The sequence below is a fragment of the Melopsittacus undulatus genome, chromosome Z (assembly GCF_012275295.1).
Source record: "Melopsittacus undulatus isolate bMelUnd1 chromosome Z, bMelUnd1.mat.Z, whole genome shotgun sequence".
NCBI lineage: Eukaryota > Metazoa > Chordata > Aves > Psittaciformes > Psittaculidae > Melopsittacus > Melopsittacus undulatus.
The window spans coordinates 9,705,826-9,730,740 of NC_047557.1; the positions used below are offsets into that span (position 1 = coordinate 9,705,826).

The 24,915-nt window shown below is 42.6% G+C and overlaps 1 protein-coding gene across 1 annotated transcript in view; it reads left to right on the forward strand.

The window, feature by feature from the left end:
* Window positions 1–24,915, forward strand: part of DNAI1 (dynein axonemal intermediate chain 1) — a 149,329-nt gene that overhangs the window by 51,875 nt on the left and 72,539 nt on the right. Inside the window, exon 12 of the mRNA XM_034072653.1 lies at window positions 16,120–16,361. Within this exon, the coding sequence (XP_033928544.1) occupies window positions 16,120–16,361 (242 nt within the window). The remainder of the gene's footprint in view (window positions 1–16,119; window positions 16,362–24,915) is intronic.

Consider the following 24,915-nt stretch of genomic DNA (forward strand, 5'->3'; position numbering starts at 1 on the left):
TAGGAAATGAAAGCTTACTGTCAGTTGGGATGATTACCACACCATACAGGTATTTTCTGTGATGGGTAGGAGAGAGCAATCAGGCAATAGCCAAAATACTGCTAGGTCTTATTCTGATTTCATGCCTAGATTTACCAGTGTGTCTGGCTATAGCATTATATCCAATTTCTGTTCACATAAACAAGATCAAAATCAGCCCACTGTTTTCATTGGGAAGGTAATGCCTGCCTTCTGCCTTACAATGTAAGGTTTTTCTTTGTTTGTTGGAAGGAACTATGAATTAGCAGATTGGTTTGATTTTAATCTGTGATGAAGTGTTTATTTAATCAAAAAGTCAAAGTATGAAGTTAAAAGACTGATATAAAATCAGGCTGGAGTGGGTCTCCAGAAATTATTTCTATGTATCAGAACAACCTTAATTCTGCCTAATGGATTCTGAGAAATGTGTGGTGCTTTGAAGACCAGTGTCTTAAAGCTCACAATGATAGGGGCTTTTATTTCCTCTTAGGCAGTTTGTTCCAGCATTGTCAGATTCACTTGCTGGAGAAAATAACTTGTAACTGTGGACCTGACGCCCCTTGCCAGAGGGTTTGTTACATCTGAAATTCAGATGTAAAGGAGCAGAGGTTGGACTGGAAACCAGATGAGGGATTTCCCACTTCAGGCAGGTAGGTATGGAAGAACACATACTTCTTGTAGGAGGGCCTCTTTTCCTGTGGCTGTGCTGCCTTATGGCAGCACCTTGCATGGGCATACAGGGGGCCTTGAAGCTCATCACAGGTGATGTTGAACTGACTTTGGAGAGAGAGTCCTGCAAGGGAATACCTCCCCAAAATAAGGTTCTGTTGCCTGAAAACATCCACAAAGAAACATGCATGGGTTAATGACTGGCCATATATTTTGCTCCTTGTTGGGAGATTTTCAAAGGACACTGAGTACCAAGGAAGCGTGGCTCATTCACATCCTGAGCCCTGTCCCCTGATTTAAAGAGAGGCCAAAGAGAGGGCTGAGTGCCTGCATCTCTGAGGATGCTCCAGATGTTCCAGTACCCTCCCTTTTGTGTGCTGTATAGAAACAAAGCAGAGCAGAACACCCAATGTAACCCCTGGAAACTATGCCAGCTCCTGTCAATCAGCTGTTTATGGACTGGATCTGTGGGAATGCTGGCTTTCTACAGGCAGAGCCGCTGGTGAAGTACCACATGTGTTAATGTTGGCTGACATCACCTCTGTATTATAAATATCCCTACTGGATAGTGGTGCAGCATTAATTATTGCATGTTTTCATGCCAATTTTACTTGCTTTTTCTAATCAAATATTTACAAACAATCTCACCATGCTCTTTGGCATCATGAGGCTGCTCTGGAGGAAACCATTAATTTTCTGCTGTACAGCATCGGCTGATTAGATGCTTTGTGGAAGAACTGGTATGAAAGCACAGAAATGAAACCAGCAATACCACTGCCAGACACTGTAGCCTGTTGCTACGTGTTGCTTTCATTCATCATCTGGTTTTATTCATTTGTCTTGAAGTAATGCTAGTGAGTGAATCTTACCAGAGAGCTACACAGACTGGAAGCAGTGCTCAGGAGCACAGGATTTTGACTTTCTTGCCATCTTCTCTCTATACCCCTGCTTCCAACACCAGAGGTCAGCTTTCTACCATGCATTTGAAGCTGTGGCGTCTAGCAGTTATAAAATACAATGAAACTAATGAGGAGATCTGAGCCTCTTCCAGTCCAAACCTGGCTTGCAGGAAGGATTAAGGTAGAAATAGTTATGGTTTGGGTGACCTGTGTTGCAGTTCTCGCAACAGATCGGATTTCTAGTGCTCTTGCCTTCCAGCCCAGTGCTGAAGGTATCTGTTTGTTGTCTAGGCTGACTTCAGAGCCAATGGATGTGACAGCTCCTCCATGGTGGCCTGGGATTGCAGAGGGGACAGGAACTCTGCCTGCCTTGTTTAGTCACTTGAATGGTCTCCATTGCTGTGGGGTCTGAATTCCTTTCTGCTTTGACTGTCTGTGTCTTCCCAGATGAGATCAGGCAATGCTGCTTCCAATTCTTATTGAAAAAGCTAAGGGCCATACAGAAAACAGCATATATCCAGAGCTGCATTCATCTCATTCACTTATGGCATTCGAGATCGCATAGGGCAGTCCTAGAAACAGAAGACTCTATTCCAGCAATTCCCATAAAGGGACAGTGACTCTAAAGGCATTTTTTTTCAGAGGTTAACTGGATTTCTGCTTCTCCAGACTTGTGCCGTCATACCATGATCCTATTTTAGAGAAACAATAACTTGCCCCAACCACCCCCTGCTCCTGTCTGTCTTTGCTGGCTAGTATCCTGTCAGAAAGCTGGGTCACCATGCAGCTTTAGAGACCTACTCCTCTGCAGATGTCATTTAAGAACGGCTGATTATATAGTGTTTCATGCATGTAATATTACTATCAGTACCTTAAGATGACAATGCCATTTCAAATGATTGGTTTTTTTCAGCCAGATCAGTAAGCACAAAGTCACTGGGGTTAGAACACAGAGGAGGGAGGTAAAAACAGCAGAGCAAAAGAGAGGTCAGGATGTCTAGCAGCAGCCTGTGGTTAATTCTCTTTTTTCCTGTCAGTTATGAAATTGGACTTGAAAATACTTTCCTATCTTGATGTACACTCTGAGATAAAATCTTCCAGCTAAATCTGGAAGAGCAGTTCATAAATGTGTCTTGCAATACACTGCAAGGGATGCTGAATGCATTCATGTACTAAAGAACAGCAGGAGAGAGGAAGTTCTGCCTCTGTGTACTTCACTGGTGAGATGTTTGCTGGAATGTTGTATCCAGCTATTAACATTTCAGTGTTCAAAATGGATGTTAAAGTTGAAAAAGGTTGAGAGATGAGCCACAATATGGCTTGTATTTGAAAACTTTGCCTTACAGTGAAATACACAGCTCAACTTAGCTTAATAAGAACTTTAAATAGTGATTAGATTAATGTCCATTACTCACCTTAAGGGAAAGAAAGGATATATCTTACTCTTTCATCTTACTTTTTCATCTGGGACAGACTCTGGCAACTGGAATTACAATTCAGAAATCTCAGAAAGCTGGAAATAAATTGAGTTTTTAATGGTGGAAGTGATTAAGCATAGGAAATAAATACAGGATTTATTCATCATGATTATCTCCTTTGGCCTTAAATCTGCACTGGGCTCATTCCATCACTAATTCTAGCACTATGTAAGTTACTTTGTAAGCTCCTGAAGTTAGATAGCTTTTCATTATTCTTAGGGCAGAATGGTACAAAGAAACTGTGTAAGGCCCCATTAAAGACTTTTCTTCAAAGTCTTTTCTCTTTAGTCTTTTGTTCTAGAGATGAGTGAGGATCATTTTTCAACAGAGCAGATCAGTAAAACCCTGAAGGAAATCTAATGTAATGTTTTTGTTAGAGTGAAAACTTGTGAGATGTCCACACTCTTCTTAGCCTACATTTGGTTTTTACCTGCTGCAAAACAAAACCACATATTGTTTCAACACAGCATTTTGCTCCCTGCTTAGGGAACTGAATCATGGGTTTCAATTTTCCACTTCATGCTTGTTAATATTTGCTATGCTGACAAACTGTCCAAACATACCCAGGAATATCTGGATGCTAAGCTCCACTGACTCATATTAGAGGATGCTTCAGGTAAAGATTCTATCAGGAACACTTTAAAAGTTTTGACAGTTGAACAAATACTCTTGTGAGACCTCACTTGGAGCATTGTGTGCAGTTCTGGTGTCCTCAACATAAGAAGGACATGGAACTGTTGGAACAAGTCCAGAGGAGGCCACGAGGATGATCAGGGACTGGAGCACCTCCTGTATGAAGACAGGCTGAGAAAGTTGGGGCTGTTCAGTCTGGAGAAGAGAAGGCTGCGTGGAGACCTCATAGCAGCCTTCCAGTGTCTGAAGGGAGCCTACAGGGATGCTGGGGAGGGACTCTTCATTAGGGACTGTAGTGATAGGACAAGGGGTAATGGGTTGAAACTTAAACAGCGGAAGTTTAGATTTGATATAAGGAAGGAGTTCTTTACTGTGAGTGTGGTGAGGCACTGGACCAGGCTGTTCAAAGAAGTGACAAATGCCCCACCCCTGGCAGTGTTCAAGGCCAGGTTGGACAGAGCCTTGGATGGCATGGTTTAGTGTGAGGTGTCCCTGCCCATGGCAGGGGGTTGGAACTGGATGATGTGAAGGTCCTTTCCAACTCAAACCATTCTATGATTCTGTAAAATAAATGCAGAACAAATTGTGACCCTTCAGACAATTCTAACAGTAGTTATTCCATACGAACAGTGTGAGAGATTCGGCGCATCTTGTGGCGGGTTGAGGTTTTTTGTTTGGTTTGTTTTAGTTATTCTGACTGCTTCATATTTTGTCCTCAGGGATATCTCTTTGCTGTAATATATGTGAGAGAGGATAAAAACAAGTTTTAGGATACTGTGGGATGAAGTCATCTAAGGAAGATAGGAAGAAATTATTCAGGGATGCTTAAATCTCTGTATCAGTGAGGAATCAAACTGGTGAATCCTGTAATGGGTTTTGAGTTGTGTCTTCATCAACTACTCTACACTTCTGTTTTCCTGGCTATAAGATAAGGAGAATACAACTTTCTTGTGTCAAGAACTTGAGGCTGCTCACAGTGACTGCTGTTGGAAAAGAATCTCACCTGCCATAAAAGAAAGGCAGCAGGTATTGCTCCAAGATCTATTGCCAGCTCACTCAGTCCTGAGTTATTCTCATCCAATTCTTCCAGTCATAAGGATTCATTGGCATTCTCCAGCTCCTCCTATCAAATGATGCCTGATGAAGTGGTTTCCAGCACTGCTTAAGAGGTCTTCATAGAGGGTCAATTGTATCAGCTTTTTTTATTTTTGGGGAGTTCTTAAAAAAGCAGCCAGCACAGAAGATTCTCAGGGTGCTGACACTGTGGATGCCAGATTGTGCAAGCCACGGATTCTGAAGTTTGGAGATGTTTGGCTCAGCATTCCTTGTGCACCCTTGGTGCTGTATGATTGTGTCTTTGCATCCAAGCTCTAAGACTGTGCTTAGAAGATCAGGATCACCCCGGCAGAACACTGAGAGCTGTTTTTCACACTGTAACAAGTTATTTGCCTTCTGAAGTATCTGAGTGTTTTGCTGTGTTCAGTATGCTAGGTAGTTAAGCTTTGTCATACCTGGGGCCAGATGCAACTCTTCTATATACTGGGGAGGTACCCAAGAGGACTTTCTTCCCCTGCTTGGCTCACACAGGACAGTAGAGTGAAGATCTAGAGCAGCGTATACTCTCTAGATGCTACGCAGTCCCAGGCTTTGTCCAGTTCTGCAGAGATGCTGAAGAGAAACCAAACTGTCCAGCAGCAGCCTGGTTGGTGGCAACAGGAGGTAATGGAGAGCTAAACTCTCCCTTAACTATCACAGTGAATCCATGCTTTTGACCAGAATTGTAGTCTGGTTTGACTTATGTAGTGGTTGGTTTCGCAGAGCTGGGACTCTGTAGAGTTGGCTGTTACTAGAGGTTTCTCCTTGTGTGTATGAATACCTGATGGGAGTGACTAAAAAAACCAGAGCCAGAGTCTTCTCTGTGCTATCAAGTGAAAAGACTAAAGACAATGGACATGAACTAAGGTAAAGTCCCTTTAAACATAAGACAGAGTTTCTTTACTGTGAGGGTAGTTGTTCAATGATATAGTATTTCCACAACCTAGAGAGACTGTGAAGATATTGCCTTAGAGGTACTGAAAACCTGACTTAACACAGTCCTGGGCATTGCCATCTGCCTGACTGTGCTGTAGGTGCAGAGGATTGGAGTAGATGCTCTCCAGAGGTGCTTCCCAATCTCAGCTATTCTGTGATTCCTTTTTCCTTCTTCATCTTTTATCCAAGTAACAGGCCACAGGACAAGAGATAACAACCTCAGGCTGTGCCAAAGCAGGTTGAGATTGGAAGTTAGGAAGATTTCTTCACAGGGAGGGTAATCAGGCATTGTGACAGGCTGCCGAGGGAAGTGATGGAATCACTGTCCTGGAAGTGTTTAAAAACTGTGTAGATGAGGCCCTTCGTAACAACCTAGTTGATTCTATGATTCTATATCTAAGTGTGAGTCAAAATCTGGCCCATGGTTTGCATAGATACTTGATGCTTTACATTAGCCTTTTAAACCAGTTCCATTCCTTGGTTTCCAAACAGCTAGTTGCTGTTTGGAAGTATCACCCTGAAGGATCCTCTCTCTTCTTGCTGTAATTGCCTCATCTTCCTGCCTTTGTTATCTGATTAAAGGGTTGAAAGCTGTTGCTTTGTTGCCATATACATTCTGAACTGGCTTTGAGACTAACAAATATGAAAGTTACTTACATTTTCATTCAGTCATTCAGTTTTTTTGAAAACTAATGGCTTTTCTCTGAAATCTACTTTGAGTAGCTCTTAGAACCCATTTACACTAACCATCAGTCATATACTTCACATATCTACTTGAGATGCACAATATTTCACGGGCTAAAAATAAAAGCAAGCCAAAGGGAAAAAAAACTACTGTGAGAAGAACTGAGTATCTGGTATATATTCCTTCCTTATACAAAGATGAATACTGAAAGATACTGTCCAAATTAATGATCAGTAGCTGGTTGCACAAAGGAGTGGGAAGAGAACCATTAGGGACCTGGGAGATGCTTCACCACAAATCTGTAGGGGCCCAGACAGCATTCTAGAAGAGATATCATAAGGTTTATATCCTGTTTTTGTACAGTTCCCTAAGCATTTTATGTTAACCATTGCTGCAGACAGGGTCGGGGCTGAGCTTTAATGGCTGCCCTTAATATTCATTGTCCTTGAGGTTCATACCTGTGCAAAATTTCGTGCAGGTTGGCCTGTGTCTGTAACTGTGCTGCATCTAGTGCCTCAGTCAAGACCAGGTCTGATGCCAAATGCCTTCAGAAGGGTTCTGAGCTGCAGTATAATTTCTAATTGCCTCCTTCACTGTCTGGGCTGTGTATGTCCATCTCATCAGGCATCTGTCTGCTTTCAGGAGGCCACAGCACCACCATAAAACTCTGACATTCCTGTCCTTTAATTATGGAATACACAAGCATCTCCTGCCGTCTGTGCCTCCCTCTCAGAGCTCTTCAGGTCAGGAACACTGAGATGGTGACAGTCTGGCTTGTTTGCTGTAACAGCAGGCTGGTGTGGTCATCCAAAGACAGCACATTTATACAGGACTATTTGTTGCATGATCCTGGGGGTTTCCAAGCGGTGTGTGGCTGCTGGAAAACCCTCACTTGGCCGCTTGATGGCACTCTTAAATACTTAGTTGGCTGCAAGTGCTCTCAAGCATGCCAAGATTTTTGTGGAAGGGGGATAGAGGAAACAGAGCCTCGGATATTAAATAGCTAAACACGATCAAGATTGCGTCTTAAGTCGACCAAAACAAGAAAGGCAGGAGTTGTGCCGATGGCTGCCAGATGTGTAATGGGAGAATTAGCGTTTGTCCAGCTTTCCAGACGAGTACTCTGTCTCTTCCTGAATGTTGGAGCCAAGAAGTGTCTTTTACTCCGTTGTTTCTGAGGAGCTATGGGAGCGAGTTACATGTGATTTTTAGTCGGTCTAGCTGAAAGTCAAAACATAAACGCATTCCTGAAAACAAGAATGTTGCTTTTGACCTGATTGATAAATGGAACTTTTGTAGCCCTTATCAGTGGCCATTTTCCTCCCTCATCTGTGGTGTGTATTCACAGAAGGGCTATGAGAAGTATGCGGAAGAAACAACCAAGATCACAGTAGCCAATCTTGGCACTGCAAGGTGTGGAAGACAATCTCCCTTTTGATAGTATTGCACCTTTATTGTACCAGATACAGACAGGGACTCTCCATTTCATTTGAGTATCTTCAGAATAGAAGTTAGCATTCATAACAGTTGCACAGTTGCTATTTACATTGTAAAACCAAGCCCCTGTGAATATCTTATTTAAAAAACAAAACTGGAAGAACTGTAATGCCTGCTAGACCTATCATTCAAACCCCTGTCTGATCAGAATGAGAAACTCTGTTTTTACCTACAGCATTGTAAACTCAGCCCAGTTACATATTCCTTCTCTTTTTGTAGTGCTCACCTTTGTGTGAACCAGTGGACAGCTGAGTTGCAAGCCAGATCCTCCTCCTGCTTTCAGGGAGGCACTATGTATTTTAACCTCCTTCTCTCCTCTCCTCATCTGCTCTCTGCTCTCACATGCCCTAACAAACAGCGCATTGTTCCAAGCATTTCCTAAATCTTTTGGTTTTGTTGGCCCAGTTAACTGTGGTCATTCTTGTATTACTTTGCCAGACTGTATTTTAGAGTAAGATGCAAACGTACCTAACAGCATGTTTTCTTAAAGCCTGTTTGTACCTATTCATCCCTGCTTCTAAAGGTGTGTCTTGCCTCTGACATGTGCAGGCACATACCAGTTATTAGGGTTGTGACATGGCCTCAGGTTGTATATAAATTACAGCTTGCCATGTCAGCTGTCAATTTTGACTTCTATAAAATGTCCAAATGATTTAGAAATTCTGGGGTTTTTTAACCTCTCCTTTCCCAGCTGCAGGTTCTGTGCTCCCTAAGCAGAGCCCCAGCTAACAATATTAACTTGATCAAGAGTATTGGATGCTGGAGAGGAACTTCTCAGGGACTGGAGGGGCAGGACAAGGGGGAATGACTTTAAACTGAAGCAGGAGAAGTTCAAGTTAAATATAAGGAAGACGTTCTTTACTGTGAGGGTGGTGAGGCACAGGCACAGGTTGCAGAGACAAGCAGTCAAGGCCACATTGAACAGAGCCTTGGGCAGCATGGTCTAGTGTGAGGCATTTTTACCAATGACAGGGGGATTGGAACTGGATGATCTTAAAGTCCTTTCCAACCCAAACCATTCTATGATTCTATGATTTAACGAATTAGCCCAGCAGCTTGTGAAAGTTATCAAGCAAAATGTTAAATTTGACATTCAAACATCTGTATCAGCACAAATTAAAATGATTTACAATTTTCCTGCATTGATGGGCTTGCTCAGAGCCTGCAGATCTCACAGTATCAACACTGCTAACCAGAGGGTACATATTTCCCTGGGTGGGAGGGAAGTGCCTGTGCTCACTGAGTTTGTCCCAGCACAAGTGGTTGCAACTTCCACTGACATGTCAGAAAACACACATATATCATCTAAGAGAGTGTCTCAGAGGGGGTGGTTTTGGGATCCATGGTGGCCCTGGAGCTAGGCATTGTCTTCATTGTCACTCTGGATGCAAATATAAACACACAGCAGATGAAACATGTGACTGATGAAAAGGCAGGTGGAGTTGTAAATCATGCTGTGAACAGGGCTGTCATACAGTGTGATTAATCTTATGGTAAGCTGAAATTATTCAAACCAAATGCATTCTAATGCAGCCAAATTTAACATTATACCTCTCTAAACAAGGAGGAGTGCTGTGTTTTGGAAGGCAGCAACTCTAAAAGAAAAAAAAATGGAATAAAGACTTTTGTGGATAAGTGATAAATTTGAGTTTGCAGTGTGTTATCTTGGCAAGAAGGGTGAACATGATCCTGGAGTGCAGGCAGGGAGTCCTGAGCAGCAGCAGAGATATGATTTAAGCATTGGTGAGACTGATAGTGGAGTATTGTATTTGATTCTAGAGCCAGCATTTTTCAAGGCATGCAGAAAAACTGTAGATAATTCAATAAAGAGCCCCAAACTGATTTGAGATGCCCTAAAGGTGGAGACTGGGCAATATCTACCTGAAATGTGGACTGCAAGTGGATTTTGTCTGACCCTATCACAAGTTCTATCCATGTGATGTCCTCCACATATCTGTGGAAAGTTTCCTAAGGTTCCACTCGTCTCCACATCTGTTGAGAAGCAGCTTCCTCTTTGCAGCTGTGAAGGCAGTGCCTTTGACTGGTGTGGCAAAGCTTGTGCTGGCTCACAGCTTTCTGCTGAGCAAGCTGCCCTATGCAGTGCTGGTGAAATTAATGGGATTTTTGAGTTCAGGCTGTGAAGGTTATCAAAAGTATGCTAAAAGTAGTGTTCAGTTTTAAAGTATGTTAATGAAGAGAAAACACCAGATAAGAAATAAGTTCTTCATCCAATCAAGATAGGCATAATAAGAATTAACAGTGGGAAGCCTGATAAGTCAAATAAGGAATTAGGTGCAGCTTTTTAATCACTCAAAACGATTAAACTTTGAAACAAACTGCAAAATGAAATAGTGGCCTCTCTGTCTTTTGAGATCTTCAAATGAAGTATGCATATCCTCGCCAAAAACAAGTTATCAGGCTCAAAACAGGATATACCAGTAATACTTGTGAGCTGTGAAACGGAGAAGGCCAGGCTTTCTGGCCTAGAGCTATGAAGTAATGAATTCTCAAAACGTTTTCTCTTCTGGAAAGGGACTGTTTTGAAAGCTCACTGTTAGTCTTTTCCCTGCCCACATCATGGTTCACAGTCATACCCATAGTGATAAGAGTTTATATTGATACAGCAGTAAACTCAAGTACTTCTGGGCATTTTAAGGAATAGGAACAGAATGGGTGTCGGTGATCCCAGCTTAAATTTCCTAGGGATCCTGGAATGGGGCCCCCATGACCAGAACCCAATGAAGTCCCAGTTCTGCTCACTGTTCTTTCAGCTTGCTGTAGTGCCTTTGGCTCTCCATTCCTTCCACTGCCCTTTGTCATTCCCTTGGCTGTAAAACGGAGTGCTGTGGATACAGGCACACTGACGTGCTATAAAAGTTCCAGTTACTATTGTTACTCATCAAGAGCCTTTGCAAACACATTCAGCCCATGCCCAAATTCTCTGATCTCCTTGGAAAGATTTGTTCTTCCCTGATTTTTCTGAACTATTGGCATACAGTTAAGCTGGAAGTGCCAGCTGTTTCCTTTCTTACAGCACATCCATACTGCGACCGCAGCAAAGTGTGGAGTTGGCAGAGCTCCTTAAATAAGCCAGGGTAGAATCTTGCTGAAGCAGTGCAAACTCAGCCAGCATGTTTCATAGAGGGTTAGATTAGCCTGTGCTCAGTGCCATGCTGCACAGCTTTTGTTCACTGATAGGGAAAAAAAGCATTGGGAATTCATTAGTTTGTGACTCGTTCAGTCATCTTGCTAACCAAATTCATAGGTTGGGCTCAGGGTCGTGTAGACCTAGATAATAACAATAATTTGCTGGAGGAAATATGCTGGCCTACAAATAACCTTTTTCTTTTTTTCCTGTCCTCTACATTTTAAATAGCTGAAATTCAAGTAAACAGATTGAACACCAAAATTTTTCCTTTTGAAATTGATCTCTTTGCCCCAGAGGAGATCACTTAACCAGGCATAAAGCACAGCCAGCCCCTTCCTTTGCTTCTCTAGAAATCCAAGCCTAAAGGGTAGAGCCCCAGCCAGCAAGCTTTCAAAGTGTGGGCATAACTAGAAAGGAGAGTAGATGGGTTTGTGCAGCTGTGATGCTCAGAAACAAGCAGCTGTTCACAGCCATGCTTCTCCATCTCACTGCTTTTTTCAGATGAGCTCTCAGAGAAGAAAGAATGTATTTTAAGCAGGCATGGTTCCTTTTAGCATGGGTGATTTCTTAGCCCAAGCCATACCAGCAGGATGGTGGTGGGCTTGATGTACAATGTGTCACAGGATCTGGGATGTAAGGGGGCAGTTTTGGGGGTTTTAAATCCTCTGAAGAGTTTAAATTTGCCAGTTTATCACAAAGAAACTGTAGCACTGGCTTTTTGTGTAGTAAAAATATCTTTTGGTGGTGACCATGGAGATTTACTATGTGAATGCAGTATTTACCCCAAGCATTGAAGCTTAACTTGAGGATACTGTTGCATTGAGCATACAGGTTCAGCCACTAATCATTTTAGAGGAAACGGAGGAAAACCTCATGGTCCATCAAACAACATATTTTGATCTGATATTGAGCATTTGCTGATTCTTTTAAGTTCAGCTAAGGAGAAGTGGAAATGAAAAATCTGTTAAAACAGACAGAATGAAAGATTTAGATGCTTTTCAGGTTTTTGTTTTGCATGAACTGGTGGTAACACAGTCATATAACACAGTCTGAGGTACTGTGTTAACACTAAATCACTATTCTTCTGAAAATAAGTTTGGGGGTTTGGGTTGAATCTCTCCAGCCTTAAATGCAAATGCAAATGAATACTTTAGATAGCGGTAATGGTTGATTTGAAACCTGTCTCTGATTGCATGAGATGCTTACAGGCTCAGTTCTCCAGGCTGAGACCAGAAAATATGCTATCTACATCCTTCATAAGGAAAACCTCTCTCCCCACATATACTTATTATGTGTCAGGGTCTGAAATCTAACCTTTTGTTCAGGTGAACACTGAGGATCATCATGACAAGGCACTTTTCCTAATTACAGCAAGAGTCTGTTCACATCCTCTTCTTGCTGTGCTGCCTTGTGTCGTCCTGTAGATGAGAAGAATAACTCCTGGTGGCACTGACTGTCAGAATAATTGTCTAATATCTCTAGTCTCCAGCCCATGTATCAGTATGCATTTTGTGGGCCTGCATGGGGTAGAAGCTCTCTGCTCTTTCAGTGCATACTGGTGCATCCATTCAGTTCAGAGCAGTTGTCTGCAATCTGAAGCTGCAGGTTTCACTTCCAGCAGTGGTATAGCCCTTACTAGCTCTTGGGTCTGCACCCTCTGCTTTGCTGTTTGCCTTGTGGTCTTCTAACATTGGTTCAGTGAGCTACCTGTGTCCTGACAGAGCAGTTACACAGGATTTGGGGCACACTGCAGTGCTCTGCTAGTTTTTAATGAAACACCTTTCTCTTGAAAAGTCCATGCCTCAAAGCTATGTGACAATATGCTGTTGTGGGTATGTGCTGTCCCTGCCATTCCTGGAACACTGAATATCAGTAATGAAATAATTCCATTCTTTTTTCATTTATCAAGGAACATCTCAGTATGTCTCAGTACCTTAGGTGAGAATTCCCCCTTTACTGAAATGGACTTATATGTCTGCTCTTAGAAGGTTATCGTTTTACTGATACTTATGTGCCATGCTTCAGTGTTAATTGTGAATTATTCCCACTTCTTTGCCTTTTATCAGAAACAGGATGTCCTTTAGCAGTCATATTATTCAGACTTACGAGTGGTATTCACACATCTATGATTTAGACTCATAGAATAGTAAAATAGTCAGGGTTGGAAAGGACCTTGAGATTATCTAGTTCCAATGCCCCTACCATAGGCAGGGACACCTCACACTAAATTGTGTCACCCAAGGCTTTGTCCAACCTGGTCTTGAACACTGCCAGGGATGGAGCATTCACAACCTCCCTGGGCAACCCATTCCAGTGCCTCACCACCCTAACAGTAAAGAACTCCTTCCTTATATCCAATCTAAACTTCCTCTGTTTAAGTTTTAAGCCATTACCCCTTGTCCTATCACTACAGTCCCTAATGAAGGCCCCCTTCAGATACTGGAAGGCTGCTATGAGGTCTCCACGCAGCCTTCTCTTCTCCAGGCTGAACAGTCCCAACTTTCTCAGCCTGTCTTCATATGGGAGGTGCTCCAGTCCCCTGATCATCCTCGTGGCCTCCTCTGGACTTGTTCCAACAGTTCCATGTCCTTTTTATGTTGAGGACACCAGAACTGCACACAATGCTCCAAGTGAGGTCTCACGAGAGCAGAGTAGAGGGGCAGGATCACCTCCTTTGACCTGCTGGTCACACTCCTTTTGATGCAGCCCAGGATATGGTTAAACTCACATCCGCAATATTTCATAACATAAGGGAGATAATGAGTAGGATTCAGATCCTGGATTAACATGGATTTAACAGTTAGTAGAAAGCTGGCCATTACAGTCAGTGGAGCCCAGGGAATAAATCAGTTGACCAAATATAGGGATCTTCTTTCAGGTGGGTTTTCTATGCTCAGTGAGCTGGATATATGGATCTCTACTAATAGCAGCAGAACCTTAGACTCTGAGCACTCTGATATACAGACACACATAGACCTGTATATGGGTATCTTAGTCTGCAAACTAAATCCCATGTTTCACTTTGCCAGAGCTTCTTCCCAAGAACTTGCTTTCCCCCTGCCTGGTTAACATCCAGGTGGACTTGCTAAAGCTGCTGAATTGTTTTACCCAGTAAAGGCCTGCTCCATCATGTCTAATTGAGGAATGTGGCTAGCCTATGTTACTGCCAGATCAGTGGACAGAGAAGCACCTCCAAAGCCCAGTTCAGATCTTTGGTGGCTGAATCAACCTCAGAAGGGGTGTCCCATTTGCTGTCTGTGTAGGGAGCATGGGGAGCAGCTGTCTGAGGCTCCTCAGCACAGTACCAACAGGTACAAAAACGAATATGCACCGGAGACCTTTTGGTAATATGCCTGGCTGGTCAGCACACTCCAGGAGAAATAAGAGCATGAAATAGGTTGAGTTCAAAGGCTGTCTTACTAATTTGACTTCATTGTGCTGTGAGTCATGCCTGGTAGGTCATTTTCACAGCCCTCCCAAGTGTTTTTGCTCCTGAGGAGAAGTGGATTCATCCTTATCATGGCTGAAGCTCAACTTCATACAAGTTCAGTGACATTATTTGGCTAGGGAAAAAATAATTCTGTGAATTGAAAGGACAATTTATTATACTTCCTGCTAGAGAAAGTATAATCACTTCCTTTTCAGATAGAATTCTAGGAATAGGCTTTCCCCGAGTTAAAAATGTTATTTGGATTCCAATATGTTTAAAGTAATGCCAGCACTGAAATCATACCTTTCTGCAAACAAAAAGGAAGCCATTCCTCCTGCTTGGCTCAAACGTACAGAGAAACCTGTGAAAATAGAATATTTCCACAACCCAAATGCAAAGCAGCAGTAATAGTTTTGTTGATGTGTTTTTATTTACTGGTTCTTTGAATGTCCTCTGTGTGGCCCTGATATGTTTGAGGTAAGCTAAGCCTGTACCTGCATGCTGATTTGGGATCAGCCTGCTGCCAAGGAAAGGTGTCTGAAGTTGGTGTTATCACTGGAGTACACATTTACCAAGTCCTTATCCTGCAGGCTGGTCAAAATATTAACAAAGGTAGGAAGCACTTTTAAAGGAAAATGACTGTTCTGGAAACAGGATGTGTAGTGGATACTTGGACACAGGCAGCAGTAAATTCGCTTGCTATATACTGTGTGCCTGTGGGCATTTGACAGTAAGAAAAAGCACGTGGAGGGTTAGCTAGGGTGCTGTCAGAAAGCATTGTTTTTGTAGATTAGGAAAGCTCTGTCTTTGCTTCTGGAGAGCTTATTTACATCAACAACATAGAATAACATCAACAGCTTTTTTTCCTTTCTAAAAGAAATTGGAAATTGTTTTTTAGATGAGAAAAAAAAAACCCTAACAAAAAAACCCCAAAACCAAAAAACCAAACCCCTCCTGGCAATAACACATCATGATAAAAATAAACAGCACAAGAGAAAGATGGCCTTGTTCAGAATAGGGAGAGCTAATTTCAGGCAGTGCAAAGGAAAGATTAAAGTAAATAGAAAAGAAAATTGAAAGTCTTGGCAAAAAATGAGAGCTTCTGTGCCAAGCAAGGAGGAGATGTTGGACATAAGCAGAAAATAAAGCTGCAGTGACTTGTGCATTTTACAGTTATGTGTAATGCTTTACAGATACTTCAATGAAATGGTTTTCTTTGAAGAAGCAGTGTAATATCAAATATTGCTGATATAGAAAGCGACATGCCACTATCCTTGGTTCAGCCTACATGTCTGCGGTGTTAGTGAAATCCTAGCCCAAAGAAAGAGATGCCCACAAGATTCTTTTTAACTCTGCACGTTTTCTCCAGGGCTTCTCAAGTCTCTTTCCTAGAAACATCTGCTAGAACAGTAGTTCCTCTGCATGAGCACATTGTGCCTTTGTCCTGAGGATGGTATATCAATGGAGGACAGGTTGTTCAGATGTAGGCACACCAGCAAGACTATTTGGTGCTGTGACAGATGTCCTTCCCACATGTCTTTGCATTCAATGGGTGTTAGGCACAGGTGAGTGCTGTCAAATTGTAGAGAATCTTGGAAACTGATCTAACAGCAAAACTCCTCCTTGTTTAGATGACTTAATGAAACAGAGCCAGGGGATGCTCCTGCTCTACACCATGAAGAACCCCTCCTTCCCAGAGTATATCTTCAGCAGCGAGAGTGGCATCATGTGCCTGGACTTCCATAATGACTACCCCTACCTCGTGGCAGTGGGCTTCTATGACGGCAACGTAGCCATCTACAACCTGAAGGCAACCTCCCAGCCCAGCCACAAGAGTTGTGCAAAGTCAAAGCACACAGAGCCAGTGTGGCAGGTAAGGGTGCTTGTCCTCTCCTTTAAGTGGACTTTTAATTGGGCTGAGCTTGGGCACAGTAGGAAAAGTGCTGAATGGGGAAATGTGTTGGTTTAATTATCTATTGATTATTAAGATAATTTTGAAATATATAGAAAGCAAAAAAAAAAACACATGAATCCTTGATCCTCAACAGAAATTGAATATGTGAGCAGCAGTTTGCTATAAACAAATATTTCTCTTTAGTTTTCATGATTGTAAATTACTTCTATTTGGGGAGGAACTGATCTTGTCTCAGCAGGCATACAATGCTGTTTATGTTCCAAATACAGAATCACAGAGCAACAAGTGATGAGCAGTGTTTAAAACGTGTATGAGCCCTAAAAAAGAGCTCTTTTGGGCACAATAAACCCAGAGGCAGTCACCTATGGAACTGGCTGCCACTGGGATTTAAGACATACTACTTTGTAGTTGACCCTGAAGTATTCTAGTGAATGAAGAATGGTGATGTAAAGCAATGCCACCCTGATATCTGTCATAGAGAGTCACCACATGGATGATATTGTGAAGGACTGGGATGAATATGCTGTTACACCCAGCTAACTTTGTAGTCATGTCTGCAATATAATCCAAGTTAAGACTGAAGCGCTGGAAGGTATTTGTGCTTCTGATCTCATTTATAGGAGTAAAAGTGTGGCAGCATGTATTTCAACATGGTCTGTGCATCTGCTGAGGTGCAGGGGTGTTTACAGGTGTTACTGCAAGCTTCTCCCATTGACACTTAGGCTTCCAGTATAAAAGCCTCACACAACAGTAAGTCCTATGTTGCTGTCACCTGATTTAGGCTGTCATACTGTCATGTATCTAGGCACACTGTCAATGTTCCTTGTACTTTGGCACACACCATGCATGGATTGTCCCCCAGCCATAGCTCCTTGTTATTGCATCTTCCAATAGAAGTCCAAGAAATCAAGGGATCCTGATGGGACTGCAGATGAATGCAAAATATGCCAAGAGCAAGACGGGTGCTTGCTATAAACAAAGAGGTTATGCAAATGTAACATTTCAGAAAAGACCTGAATTTTCTGTTTGTTGCTTGTCTGTCTGAAGCTTTTCCTCTAGCAAACATTTTCAGTTCTTCAGGTTAATATGGTAACCCCAGCTATGGATTGTTATTATAATACAGTGTATCAGGCACACAAAGAATTCCAGTCTTCTCCCATTGCCACTTAGGTTTCCAGTATAAAAGCCTGACAAAACACTAAGTCCTATGTGTAGCTTTTCATGGTCTTGCTTCAGCATGATACTTGAAGGTCAACATTTGTTTCTGCACACTATATATGCCAGAATCCCAGATCATTTGTGCCCCAGATGACAGTGGGAAGAACGGAGTGTGCTGAAGGGGTGTTAGTTAAAGACCAGAAGCAGGTATGTTCAGCACTAGAGGCCGTTCTGTACAGGGTTTTTAGAGATAGATTTTTTGTGTACCATTTGGCAGCAAAGTGGCTCAGAGATGAAAAAAACCATTGGGTGGTCTAGGGAAATAGCTCTGAAAAGGAGACAAACTACTTCATGGTATATGGATAGATATAGGTATGAACAGACTTCAGTTCCTGCTTGTTTGTTTCATTTCCAAAGGCTGAATGCTAAGAATCATTATACTTGGTTTTCTTCTGCAGTAAGGTACTGGTATTTTTAGTAAACATCACAGTTTTTTACTTGCTACAAAACTAGTGATTAAAGTTAGTAAGACTGCAGAGCAATCAGGAGAAAACCTTGTACTTCTGTTGGGAAAAATCAGAACTGTAGGTATTTGTCAATATCATTGAGCAGATTTAGTAAGGTTTTCACTTCATTTAATGGGAGGAAAGGCGACATGGACTGTTAGTTTGACACATCAGATTGTTATTCTTCATTCAATATTAAATGATTCTAGAAGGTGATGCCTCATTTCTCATATGAAGTTCAAAGATGCTCTGTTCTCCCCCAAGACCCCAGCTAGTCTGAAGTCTGGTCTTTGTCTAGATCACTCTGTGCAGTCCTCACTTTTGTAGAGACTGCAAGTCCACAATTTTGAAGATCAATTAGGAATGTAACAATGCTCTCCTGAACAATTAGGAGCCTTTGTTCTCCGGACTGCCTGGCTCCTTCCTTTTGAAACAATACAGCCCTTTCACAGGGGAAGCAAAATGGGAAATGAGTAAAGCAGACTGACAATTCTTTTCTTGTGCTATTTCATTTTCAGTGACTTAGTAATATCTCAGTAAGTTTGTATAAAAGAAACTGATGTAACATAGCCCATTATTAAGAGCAAAATAGAATAATCTAAATTTTCTAATTCTGTTACCTAAGAATGAGTTTGTCTGCCTGATACTGCTCCTTGTATTTTTAAAGAGCATAGCAATGGCTACTTACAGATTTTGCAATTGCCTTCCATGTATTAAGTGCTACTGCATTATAAATAATGGAAAATTCTGCTTGTTTTAAAGTACACATTTCTAACTCCTTACTACCAAATGATTAAGGTCCAAAGACAAAAATGAATAAACAGATACATAGACAGATGAATGTATATGCATGTAGTGCAGTGTAGCTAATACATCACTGAAACCTTTGGTCTTAGAGGAATATAGAATCAGAAATGGTCTCCCAGGTCAATAAATTCAGGCCTCTGCCTTTGGCTGTGAACACCACTTTAAAAGGAGTCAGCTCCTGGGAAATGGTGTCAAATCTGTTATGTTCTGCTGGGCAAAAGCCTATGTGAGGTTAAGCTAAACCCCACTTTAATCAAAACAATGCTCAAAAGAGTCAACAAAATCCTCACAGCCCTGTCATCTTCAGCAATGAGTACTCCTAGAAAGCAAGTCCCTGGGCAGGGTATCTGTTTGAGCCAATGGCTCAGTCCCAGGGCTTTGCTCTGGATCTCAATGAACATGTCCAAAGTGGGACAACATGGCTAAACTTGGGCTCCCAGAGCCCACAGAAGCAGTCTTCTCTGGGGAGAAGTGACACTCTGCTGGTAAAGTTTTCTCAGCATAGACCATTTCCCTTTTCCAGCCTTTGTGCTTTGTTTTTCATGTCTCCTTTCTTTTAAAATATATGATGACTAGAGTTTATTTACAGCTGAGAAGAATGGGTTTTTTCTTACCTTTCATCACTGGGATATACTAAATATTTTAGGTTTGAAGCATTTTGAAGCTGGAACTGTTCAGAAACACGGATTGATAACTGAAACTATCTGCTGCATGACAGTTTGTTTCTGCTGTTCAATCTCCCTCCTAAAACACATCACCAACACATTTGTTTCCACTGTGTGGTTCTAGTTTACTTTCACATCAAACCAAAAGGACGTTATTTCTGCTTGCTGCTGGCACTGGTGCCAGAGCCATGACTGCTGCAGAGGGGTGGAAATATGGGGTTTTTTACTTGCTCACCATCACAATTACTGGTTAAATTCCCACTGCAGTGTTAACACCAAGATCTGCAAACGGAACATTTCTTTTGCCTGAGCATACAGCAGATTTCAGATGGGTCAGATGTCCATGTGCACAGCGTGGTTTGGAATTGCTATGGAGAGATCACTGGTTAAAAAAACAGCGTGGTTCATTGTTAATTTACTGCAGATGATCTGGCCTCCCTGAGGAACTGATACCATGGAGATTCAGATGGCATCCTGAAAGAATAATTTTCTGCCTTGTATTCATGCATGTTATGAATATAAGGGGGGAGAAAGGGGTGTCCACCACTTGATAATTCTTCACCAAATGCCATTCAGGTTTAGGACATGGTTAGGACTTGCTTGTGGTTAGGACAGAAAGGACAAGGCAGACAGTAATAGCCTGAAAACTGCCAAAGGAAACTAGAGGGAGTGTCCACTTGCAGAATAGTTTTCCAGTAAAACTTGTGGAGGTCCCATTTCAAATGTAAACCAGATAAAAGAAAAAGTAGTCTACCCTGGATTTGGAGAAGGCTGAGGTTCTCAATGACTTCTTTGCCTCAGTCTCTGCTCTGATTATACCACTAAAGTCTTAGAAGGCAGATGGAGGGACTGAGAATGAAGACCTTAGGTCTACTGTAGGAGGTCTGAGATCATCTTAGGAACTTGAATGTGCACAAGTCCATGGGATGTGATGAAATTCATCCGTGGGTCCTGAAGGAGCTGGTGAATGAAGTTGCAAAGCCACTGTTCATCATATCTGAAAAATCATGGCAGTCAGGTGAAGATCCCAACAACTGGAAAAAGGGTAATATAACACCCATTTTCAAGAATGGGAAAATGGAAGACCCAGGAAATTACAGACCAATCAATCTCATGCTCCATGATCCTGCCATGATCCAGATTCTCCTGGAAGGCATGCTCAGGCACATGAAAAACAACAAGGTGCTTGGTGACAGCCAGCAGGGCTTCACTATGGGGAAATCCTGCCTGACCAATTTGGTGGCCTTCTATGATGGGGCTACAGAACTGATGGACAGGGGCAGAGCAGTTGATATCATCTACCTGGACTTGTGCAAAGCATTCGACACTGTCCCACATGACATCCTTGTCTCTAAACTGGAGACATCAATTTGATAGGTGGACCACACAGTAGATAAAGAACTGGCTGGATGGTCACATGCAAAGACTTGGGGTCAATGGCTCAGTGTCCAGCTGGAGACCAGTAATGAGTGGTGTCCCTCAGGGATCGGTGTTGGGACTGGTCTTGTTCAACATCTTTGTCGGTGACATGGACAATAGAATTGAGTGTGCCCTCAGCAAGTTTGCTGATGACACCAAGCTGTGTGGTTCTGTTGATAGGCTGGAGGGAAGGAATGCCATCCAGAAGAACCTTGACACACTTGTGAGGTGGGCTGATGCCAACCTCATGAAGTTTAACCATGACAAGTGCAAGGTCCTACACCTGGGTTGGAACAATCCCAGGCACAGCTACAGGTTGGGCAGAGAACAGATTCAGAGCAGCCCTGTGGAGAAGGACTTGGGGGTGTTGGTCAATGAGAAAATGAACATGAGCCAGCTTCAGTGTGTGCTTACAGCCCAGAAACCAACCGTATTATGGGCTGCATCAACAGGAGTGTGACCAGCAGGTTGAAGGAGGTGATCCTGCCCCTCTGCTCTGCTCTTGTGACACCTCACCTGGAGCATTGTGTGCATTTCTGGTGTCCTCAACATAAAAAGGACATGGAACTGTTGGAACAAGTCCAGAGGAGGCCACGAGGATGATCAGGGACTGGAGCACCTCCTGTATGAAGACAGGCTGAGAAAGTTGGGGCTGCTCAGCCTGGAGAAGAGAAGGCTGCGTGGAGACCTCAGAGCAGCCTTCCAGTATCTGAAGGGGACCTATAGGGATGCTGGGGAGGGGCTCTTTATTAGGGACTGTAACAACAGGAAAAGGGATGATGGTTTCAAACTTGAACAGGGGAGATTTAGGTTGGATATAAGGAAGAAATTGTGCACTATGTAAGGGTGCTGAGGCACTGGCACAACTTGCCCAGAGAAGCTGTGGCTGTCCCATCCCTAGAACTGTTCAAGGCCAGGCTGGACAGGGTTTGGAGCAACCTGGTCTAGTGTGAAACATCTGTGCCTGTGGCAGAGAGGTTGGTACTTTATGATCTTAAGGTCTTTTTAACCCAAACCATTCTATGCTTTTATGAAAAGACACCTGAGACTTGCTCACCGGAATTTATCCTGTAATTGTGTGATCCCTTCTTCACCTTTACTTAATCTAAGGCCCTTAAATAAGCCTACACTGAATCTTAGCAGTTCATGAAGCCATCCCAGACTCATTGAAGTCTTGTTTTGCTGATGAAAGTTCAGTTACTGAATCCCTTTAAAGTCATCGTGACCTGCTGTTTTCCACCCCATTCTTTGCTACTGGGCACAGCTCCACAGAGGAAAAAATGGCCTCTACAAGAAACTGATTGTATTCACCGCATTTAAGGGTCACACCAGCACATTATTTCATTTCTGATGATGGGCAGTCTCCTAAATCTGGCATCTGCAGTCAGACAAACAGATTTTGCAGCTTGGATTGCTTCAGAGAAGTTACAGCTTCATCTAATACTTTGTTCCTTTAGCTTCAGACAAAGAGTTTGATGCAAGGGAAATACAAGAAAAAGACAGAATGTTGCTATCAAGGTCAGAATAAAGATCAGCTTTCTCAGAACAGGCTCAACGCCCTTCCTGTTACCTTCACTGCTATGGAGCAAAAAATAGGTGTTTGTTGGGGATAGTTCAGTGGAAAAACCTTATTTGATTCCAAGAGGATACTGTTAGGGGATAACTTTAGAGGAGAAACAGAAATCTTTGAAAGGAAGAAGAGTAACACAGATCTGAAACCAAGGAGGCTGGACCTTGAGGTAAGGATGAGGAGCACCAGGATGTGAGCTGGCAAGTGGGAGAATGTAGCTTAAAGGGATAATAGGGTAGAAACCTGATGATGATAATCATTTAGTACAAAACCTCTAGAGTTATGCACAAAAACTCCATCCCTCATATAGGACAGTGCAGTGTCTGCACAGAGGACTTTCCAGCCCCAGCTTTCTACTGCTTTTTTGTTGCTACTATCCCTGCATTGCATACCTGGCACAGTTTAACCTCAGTGCTCCAGGAGTAAAGGAGGATGCTGTATCCTCATCAGAGAGGTCACTTCAGTCATTCAGCACATGCACATAAGTACAGAAGAGTGGAAAGAGCATCCACAGACCTGCAAGGGTGCACTAGGGATCCAGGGACCTTGTCAGACACTTCCTTGTTGTAGCAATCCTTAGCTGCAGTCCCACTCCCTACACTGAACTCTGCAGACAGCAACAGGCTATTGCAGCAGCAGTTGCATTGGTCTGTTGGGGACCTGATACTGCACTCCTCACTGCAGCACCATGAGACATTCAGTGGCCCACAGATATCTGATGTGTTCGCTCCCTTGTCTTCTCCTGGAGGGATATGTGGGTATGAAGAGCTGTGCTTGGGAAGGATTAACATATGCTTGCTGTGTGAAACAGGGTCAAGATTGGCAGCTTTCTGGTTGTCCTTAGTCTCTGTGAGAGCTCACTGCAGCTTTATCAACTGGAGAAAATCCTGTCTCTAACAGTCATGTTTTACTGGTGTTTGGAAAGGCTCTGCTGAGCCACAGAAATTCATCTGGAAGCTTTGGGGTCATTTAGGCATAGTGGAGGTGACCGAAAGTGCAAGACATTGCTGTGGCAGAAATGATGAATTAAATCTTTTGTAACATCTTTGTACCTTGTTCAAAACCTTTTGACACTTTTTAAGCCACTTTAACATTAGTCAAGGCAAGTGTCTGAGTGCTTATTCCCAAGTATCTTCGACAATAATGACCAAATCCCTGGTCTTTTAACTCCAATGTTGTGTTTTTTGAGATGACATCAGACTGAACCTTCTAGAGATTCCATTTCTATAGCTATTTATTTTATATTGTGCCTTGGGTTGGGATTCTTGTGGGTTAGAAATTCTCCTGAAAAATATCTTGTGCACATCATGTAATGTTTGTCTGAAAATGAGGTTTTTCTGCTTTGATGCTGTACTTCCTTCTGCCTTTATCCAGATGCTGAACTTCCTTTCTGCAGTCTGCTCTCACTGCTGCTTGCTAAATACATTCTTCTCAAGTGCTGTATTGTTATTTTCCCCTCCTTCCTTTTACTTAAGATCCAAACCATATTATTGTGGGTTGTCAGTCTGTTTCTTTTTTAGTGTCTGGAAGCAACATATGAATAATTTTCTTTGCCTGTTAGTCTTACTGGTCCTAGTTTGTGGAGGAAACTTCCCTTATAAAATTCAAGAGTCTCTGAAGGCCTTGGAAAATCCTAGCCTGAGGTTTAAAAGGGCAGAGAATTTGTAATGCTTTTGTTTGGTTGCTTAGATCTTTGAATCCTTTGCTATTGCTTTATAGCAGTCTCTAAAGTTTACTAAGTATTTAATAGGAATCAGGAATGTGGCCTTTGAAATAACAGAATGCTTCTCTGAAGAGGATGAAATAGAGACAAAAGCAATAAGAGGAGAGTTAGAGGGAAGCTGGGCAGGGATGGTGCAAGCAAGATTACACAGATATACAATGAAATGTGGGGATCTGAGGCTGGCCATTGCTCCTACCCTTCTCCCACTCCTGGTGCTATAGTGAGCTGTCACAGCTTAGTGCGGTATCCAGGACCCTCAGCGCCTGGCAATCCCTGAGGCCATCTCTCCCCATCCCTGCTGCAAGCCCACTCAATCCTGTGATGATGGGAATCTTCTGTCAGTCACATTACAGATGCTGTCTCTGATTTAGCAGCATCAGACAGCTTGGGGATTTGGATGCGAGCCTGCCTGCCATGTGTATCTACTTTGCCTGCACATGGAGCACAGAAAACTTCGTATTTTGTCTGTAAATTGGAAATCTTGCTTGATGAGCACAGTCAGAATTGAAACCAAGAGCTGTGAATTGCAATTGGTTAAGTACCCATGAGCTTTGCTGGCCTTTGGTACCCATTGCTCAGCAGTATCTGACTTGGGAACATGGCCACTGATGAGACAAAAAGGTAAGAGTCTAATGTCTGTTTCTTCACTCTTCAGCTGTTAACA